Here is a 6841-nt window from a genome sequence, read left to right as displayed (position 1 = left end):
AAAAAAAAAAAAAAACCTACATAGAATTGTTTAAATAATCCTTTCTCACTTAGATACAAATAGGCTTCTAGCTTTGTCAAACTTATCAACCACAAGTGGTGTTTGTTGGTGCTTAAATGTTTTGAATATGATGTCGACATGAGTATTAGTAATAATATCTTGACTTTCTGAGCATAATGTCTTGATTCTTACTCCAACTGCCACCATATAATGATTTGGAAATTATTTGAGATAATTGACATTTTGAATAGCAAAGACCACCAAAAAAAAAAAAAAAGGTAAATGTCAGATACCAGATGCACTATATAGTCAAGATAGGCCACCAATGAGGAATGATTAAGATGATTGGATAATATACAAGAAAGAAATTTGTAAATTGTGACATGTACATTCTAATCTTGAACTTCTATCTAAGTTGTATGTAATCTCTTTTAAGCATCGTGCATTGGATACGTTTTTTATTTTATTTTTTAATGGATGTCACTCTATCTGTACGTTGGGCTAAGCTTACAATTGTCATTCCATGATAACCTTCCAAGTAATCATTCCATTGATCCTGGAAAGGTGATGGATCGAGCTCCTTTATAATACACAACATCGTGTAGTGTAGATTAAAGGGATGGGAACTTTTAGACACACAGCCTAAGGCCAACGTGCAGCCCAAGATGCTCCAGCTTTAATGATGGAAGATCCCCACCCAGGTGATTGGCTGACCCCAACTAGAATATCCCTCTCTCCATTTGTCAATACTTTAGGTCCTCTACGGATGCCTTTCCGTGCCCAACAGGCTCTCTTCTGTTTGTGGATTAAACAAATCTCTTGTCTCAAAAGCATTTTCCCATTGAGATGCTTTGACCTAAAAAGAATCTGAATGTCAATCATCCACCTGTATCTGTTTTGGCCGCGAAACCCATATTAAATCTTTCAAAATTGAGGAACTTGGACCTAATGAAACTTCGATCATGTTCCATGGATGTGCTTACTCGTTATGGTTGAATTATTCATGGAAGGATGAAGACACCGCTATTGACCAAGTCAGTTGTGACACTCATACCATGAAAAATATTGTTTGTCTCAAACAATCATTGTGATTTACATGGAAGATGGAAGCAATAATTTTACATCGGAGGTGAATAACTTGATGTCTAGAGTTGTAGGTATTTATGTACTATCTCCTTAACAGTTAATTTTTAATGATTATTTCTATCCAAATTACTAATAAGTGGTTTTCGTTATTTATATTAATAGCTATTCTAGGATGAATGTTTTTATCTGGTGCTAACGATTTAATAACTATCTTTGTAGCTGTCGAATTTTTCTGTTTATGCTCTTACCTATTATCTGGATATACCAAGAGAGATGTACGATCTAATGAAGCTACTACAAAATAAAGTTAAGGCAAGACAAAAAATTATGGTTGATTTATTGAACAATTTGCTTATGTTTTAGACATTTTGAATTAATACAGAGAATGCTGAGAAACACCTGATTGGAATTGCTAATTACTAAATTAGCCTCCCGTACTCAAGATTATTAAATGATTGCCAATGCTCATAATTTAGAGGGTAGGCCTTAGTGCAATGTTAAGTTTATTCCATTGTAACCAAGTGGTCATGGATTTGATTAGGAAGTTGTCTCTGTGAAAAGGTGGGAGTGGGGATGGCGGTGGGTAAACCAAGTGGTCATGGATTTGATCAGGAAATTGTCTCTGGGAAAGGGTAGGGTAGGGTAGGGTGAGAGTGGGGGGTAAGTCTACTATGGCTTGACAGGGGTGGGTAAGTCTAAGACTAGACCCGATAATCACAGGAGCCTTGTGCATTGGGTACACTTTTTTTTTTTTCTCTTGAGTTTTGGATCTGTTAGGTTAACAGTTTGTTTATCCACCACTTGACAACATAACCTGCTGCTCCATTCCAATCAATACCTGGGGCTGGGATCATGGATTTAACCGCCCAGCCGATCTGTCAACAGTTGAGTATTTTGAATTGAATGAATTTGAAATTTAAACATTAAATGCCTTGTAATACTTTCAAGAACAAACCTCATTTCAAATGATCAATTGCCTTTATTCTTGGATGGGAAGATGTATTGATAAGCAGAATAAAAGGTCTGGATCATGGTGAGGACGAGGAGGATCACTGCACTCACAGCTGAAAGGAATGACCATGGTGAGCTAAAGTAAGTATGCTTGAAGATCGCCCACTGTACATGCCACCCACTACAGTAATAATCGTTCACCTCACCAAACAAACTGGAAAGATAAGATCTCTCGACGTCAAAGGCTGTATCTTTTCCCAAATTATTCCAGAGCCTAGCCACTTCTCCTTCCGTCCCAAAGTAATTCTCTACGATCTTGGCATCGCAGAGAAACTCGACATCCTTGTAGGTGTTGATGAGGCAATCCAGTAGAGTTGCGTAAGAGGTGATGTGATTGGAACAGTGTCTGTGGCATTGCTCGAAAGCTACACAATTGGCGAAGAAGGAGCTCGTGAAGTCATCGATGGTAATGGCTGGCATTTCAAGTACTCCACTTCTGAAGCTCACGTCCAGGAAATTGTCGGAGGATATCCTCTGCTTCAGTTTGATCCCTGAGCGGCGGAGCTTGGTCACAGGTTCGATGAGATGAGTTACGGGTTTGCCCTTTCGTTCTTCTTGAGTCAACTCTGTGTAGGTTGATCGGAGCAAGTCCAGTAGATGCTTTGGCTGGTAGTTTCGGAATCTCTCGATCACTTCATGGGGTCTGTCTAGAGTAGAATGATTGAAGAATCCCAAAGCCAGCATGGCCAGGGAAGGAGAGTGCCCACCACCTGTTTGGTATTTTTCTTCTTCGGGCATTTTGGATAGATCGAATAAGGATTGGAGGACGAAGAAGGGGAGTTGATTCTCAAGCCTGAGGAAGTCCCTGAGGAGAAAAGTGAAGAGCCAAAAAGTAGACAAGATTGGATCATCTGGGTCGGGAGTTACCAATTTCCCAACGATGCGAAAGACCTCGATGATGAAGCAGCCGTCAAGCACCATCATCTCTGCGAATTCATCAGAGTTCAGGGAAATGGTCTCTGAGTAACACTCTCGCGCCTTTTGTTCTAACCGCTTTGCGTCTCTCACATAGTCTTCCAAGGTGAGACCTTTGGATTCGGTACGAGAGAGGAGGGAACCAAGAAACCGCCACTTGTGCTCTTCGATCATCTGCAGCTGAGGCTTCCCGCGGTGGTAAGGGCCGATGGAGACGACGTTGGGTTCGTAGATTCGTCCATTCGTCTCGATGAACCTCTGAGGAACTCTGAAGATGGAGCAGGAGCTTCGGCCGGAGGAATTGTTCAATAATCGCGGTGATTCTAAGGTTCGTCGCTTCATACAAGCTAATCGTTCCTGGTTTATATCACAGTCACTGATCCTGATGACATGATTGGGTTTGCCCTGTTTGTCTTCTGAGTTCAGCTCCCCCAATTTTTTCCCCATCTCATCAAGCTTTGTTTCTTCTTCTCTTTAGCAATCTGAAATTGAAATTCTACCCTCTGAAACTGAACTCAGGTGGAAGATGATTGCAGAATTCTCACAAAACATTGAAACAGAGCATAACCACCGGCCCTGCTATTAGTCTGTGCAGAAGTTGAATGGTAAGTGCAGGCAGGGTTCGGGAAACTATGGAAAGCGTATAGGAGATGGGCCAAATTATTACTTTGGCCTTGAAGTGGTCTAATTTATAGTATAGTAAATTTACAGAGAGGCTCGTAGTCTTTGATGAATTTGTCAAAGCATACCAATTTTTTTCAACTTTCTACAGTACTCAAAAATTGACTTTTATGAATCCTGAAAGAGTTCCAATAACGATTAATCAAGAAGAGAGATTCAAATTGGGTTCTGGAAGCAGGGTTGGGCTGCCCCATGAATAGTGAATACTGACAGAATAGCTTCTTCGATGAATGATGGAATGGGCCACCAAGTCTTCTATGTCATAATGGCCCTTCGTAATCTAGCCCATTTTTGCCACAGATGGAATTCAAGACATCGTAACCCCAAACCCCAACAGTGACTTCCCAAGTTTTAACTATATGGAAGCTGCTAGTTTGATATGAGTTGCCAATGGTGGCATAGTGGCATGTTGGCAATTTTGGAGGATTTGATTTATTGGAGGGACCAGAATGGGTCTTTATATCAAATGTCTGTTCAAGTACAATGGCTTGGGGTTAAGATTAAGTTTCAATAATGTGTATTAGAACTTCACTGACTGCCTTGGGTAGCCTCTGCAATCTTTCCTTTGCTTGTTCTTGACCAATAATAACTATTTCGAGGATAAAAGAGGAATAGGATTTGCATTTCCCTTTAGAAGTTTAAAAAAATAAAATAAATAAAATAAATAAAATAAATAAAATAAATAATAATAATGGAATATAAAAGAATAAATAAATAAATAAAATGTTTTGCATTTCCTATTTCATGATGGTGATTGGAACCTAGAAGAGGATGATGGTTGGGGTTTCAATTGCCTCCCAGTTAGCAGACTACCTGTTGGCCTAATGCCTTGTTATTAGTATCTGATGCCTGTCTAGATCTGTTCTATGAATGCTGTTATTTTACCTGTATGTTGAAGTTATTTCCTCACCTTATTTGGTTGAAGCCACTTTATACTGCTAGAGGCTGAATCTTTATTTGGACTTTCATTAATTCTTTTCGCTATGGATAGAAAAAGAATGTGATGTGTTTGCATAGAGCTGTCATTGCTCAGAATGAAATCCAGCAACAGTAACATCCTATCTTTGTATGTAAGGTACCCCAAATTAAAGGAAGGGAGCAGGCCACTAGAAATATTGATTCTGGGTATTTTACCACACAATTTATTATTTCTTATAATTGTATTTGCCATATTTCCCCATGAGTTATGCTTGTAAGTATTTGTCGCTAAATATGTGAGAGTACAAGGATATTTGAGAGAGAAAGCATAGATATACTGCTCATGCAATGTGGTAGTTTCTTCTTTATTGTGATGTTATGACTTATGAGTGTGGAATTCCAATATTTTCTGGGAAGATCAAATACTGGGACAGGTATAGTCTTGTGAGTTGAACTTGGTGCTACTTGATTTTATTCTGGTGATAAAAAGGGGGACATTCAGAGGAGTTAATGCCTTGTATCTTTTAAGTGTACAACATGGGTCAGATGGTTCACATATATTGGAATATATAGAACTCATATAGATAAGTCTTAAATAGGGAAATGGGAAATGGACATTATATCATATTTGATGGGAAAGGAACAAAAGAAAATGGATGACTACAAATTCTCGTTCATTGGAGCAGATTAGGGACACTATTGCTTTTAATGTGAAGGATAAAATTCTTCATAATTTCGTTGTTTGCCCGAATACAAATAAAAATTGATTTTTGGCATTTTCTTGGGACCTTACTCTCTTCTCTCCTCCCCCTTTAGATTAGGTATCTTCCTAGGTCCTTTCTCTCTTCTGTTCTTCCTGTCCCCCCCCCCCCACCCCCCGCACCGCCACCCCCAATTTTTTTGTATCATTTTTTTTTTAATTGTTTCTCCCCCCTTTTTGATTGTTTCCCTCCCTTCTTTTTCTTGTTTCTTGCCCCCTTTTGATTGTATCCCTTCTTTCTTTTGGTTGTTTCTTCCCCTCCTTTTCATTGTATCCCTCCCTTTTTTCATTTGTTTCTTCCCCTCCCCTTTTTTTGGATTTGTCCCATTCCTTAGGGGTTGAGGCCCATCTCTTCAGGGCGTGGCAGGGCTTTCTCTATAGTCTAGCCATTTTAACTTTATATATTGTATTTGTTTTTCTTTCCTGTTTTAATATTTTTTTATTTAAAAAAAAAAAATAAGAATGAAGTTCATTGATATATTTTTAGGATGAGTTATTGATTGATTGATGGGTTATCTTAATAGAACATTGACATCTTACTGAACCACCCTTCCTTTTAATGCCATGGAAATTCATTAAGTTCATCAACTCATCCTATAAATGATTTTTCAATGCCATGGAACTTCATTAAGTCCATTTACTCATCCTATAAATGATCGATTGGATTTTTTGATGTTCAAATTTTATCGATGTTGGTTTTGTAGGATTGCACGAAGATGCTACCATCATCCTCCACTCTATTATATACCACAATAATATATTGGAAATATAGAGAAGCGAGCTCAAGAAAACTTAACTACTATGGATCTTTAGCTCAAATCCGTAATTCATTTAAAACGTGAGAATGTCTCAAGCATGTTTCAAGGGGATGATTGTGTAAAATCCACCGTGATCCTTTTGATTCCACCGTTCAAGACCAAGTGTTGAGGCAATCATAGTTTTAGGTAATGATTACCAACATCTTTTGCAAATTTTAAGGATACGTAAAAGTGGAGAAACATATTGAAATGCCATATTTATAATAATCAGTAACAGGAGTGATTCTTTCAATTGCATACCAAACGTTGATTTTGATCTCATTCTATTCTGGAATAGGTTCCAGAACAGTGTTACCTAATGCCGATCTTACTCTAAAAAAATTATGGAATAAAAAATATCAATCCCACCTAGAATCTAGGAATTCAGAATGAAATGGTTATCAATCCATTTTCATAGAGATGAAAGCCTCATTTAGTGGTACATACGTGGACTTTATTTTTGGGTCTTGGGTGTAGAGTTTATAAAACTTATCCAAAGAAAGGGTGAGGTGAGGAGGATTGTCCAATTTGTATGATGTACACCGTTGGATTCGTAGCACAATTCTAGTGATTGCCACCTTAGATGTCCCTCTCCTAGTGCTACCTAAAACATTATAATAGCTTTATTCATTCTTAAAGGTCACACTACTCAATCCAGCCACGTTTCCGAGAG

The 6841-nt window shown here is 38.3% G+C and overlaps 1 protein-coding gene across 1 annotated transcript; it reads right to left on the bottom strand.

The window, feature by feature from the left end:
- Positions 1 to 1983: 1983 nt before the first annotated feature.
- On the bottom strand, positions 1984 to 3656 carry LOC122065523 (UPF0481 protein At3g47200-like). Its single transcript, XM_042629324.1, has one exon. It carries the CDS (start codon positions 3457 to 3459, stop codon positions 2056 to 2058), a length of 1404 nt encoding a protein of 467 aa, XP_042485258.1. The 5' UTR covers positions 3460 to 3656; the 3' UTR covers positions 1984 to 2055.
- Positions 3657 to 6841: the final 3185 nt, after the last annotated feature.

Source organism: Macadamia integrifolia, unplaced genomic scaffold (assembly GCF_013358625.1).
Source record: "Macadamia integrifolia cultivar HAES 741 unplaced genomic scaffold, SCU_Mint_v3 scaffold2048, whole genome shotgun sequence".
NCBI lineage: Eukaryota > Viridiplantae > Streptophyta > Magnoliopsida > Proteales > Proteaceae > Macadamia > Macadamia integrifolia.
The sequence above is the reverse complement of the archived record's forward strand: the minus strand, read 5'-3'. Positions and strand labels throughout refer to the sequence as shown.

What these genes read in the sequence shown, in the direction of transcription:
- LOC122065523 (XM_042629324.1), bottom strand. Translation starts at nt 3,459, where the DNA reads ATGGGGAAAAAATTGGGGGAGCTGAACTCAGAAGACAAACAGGGCAAA.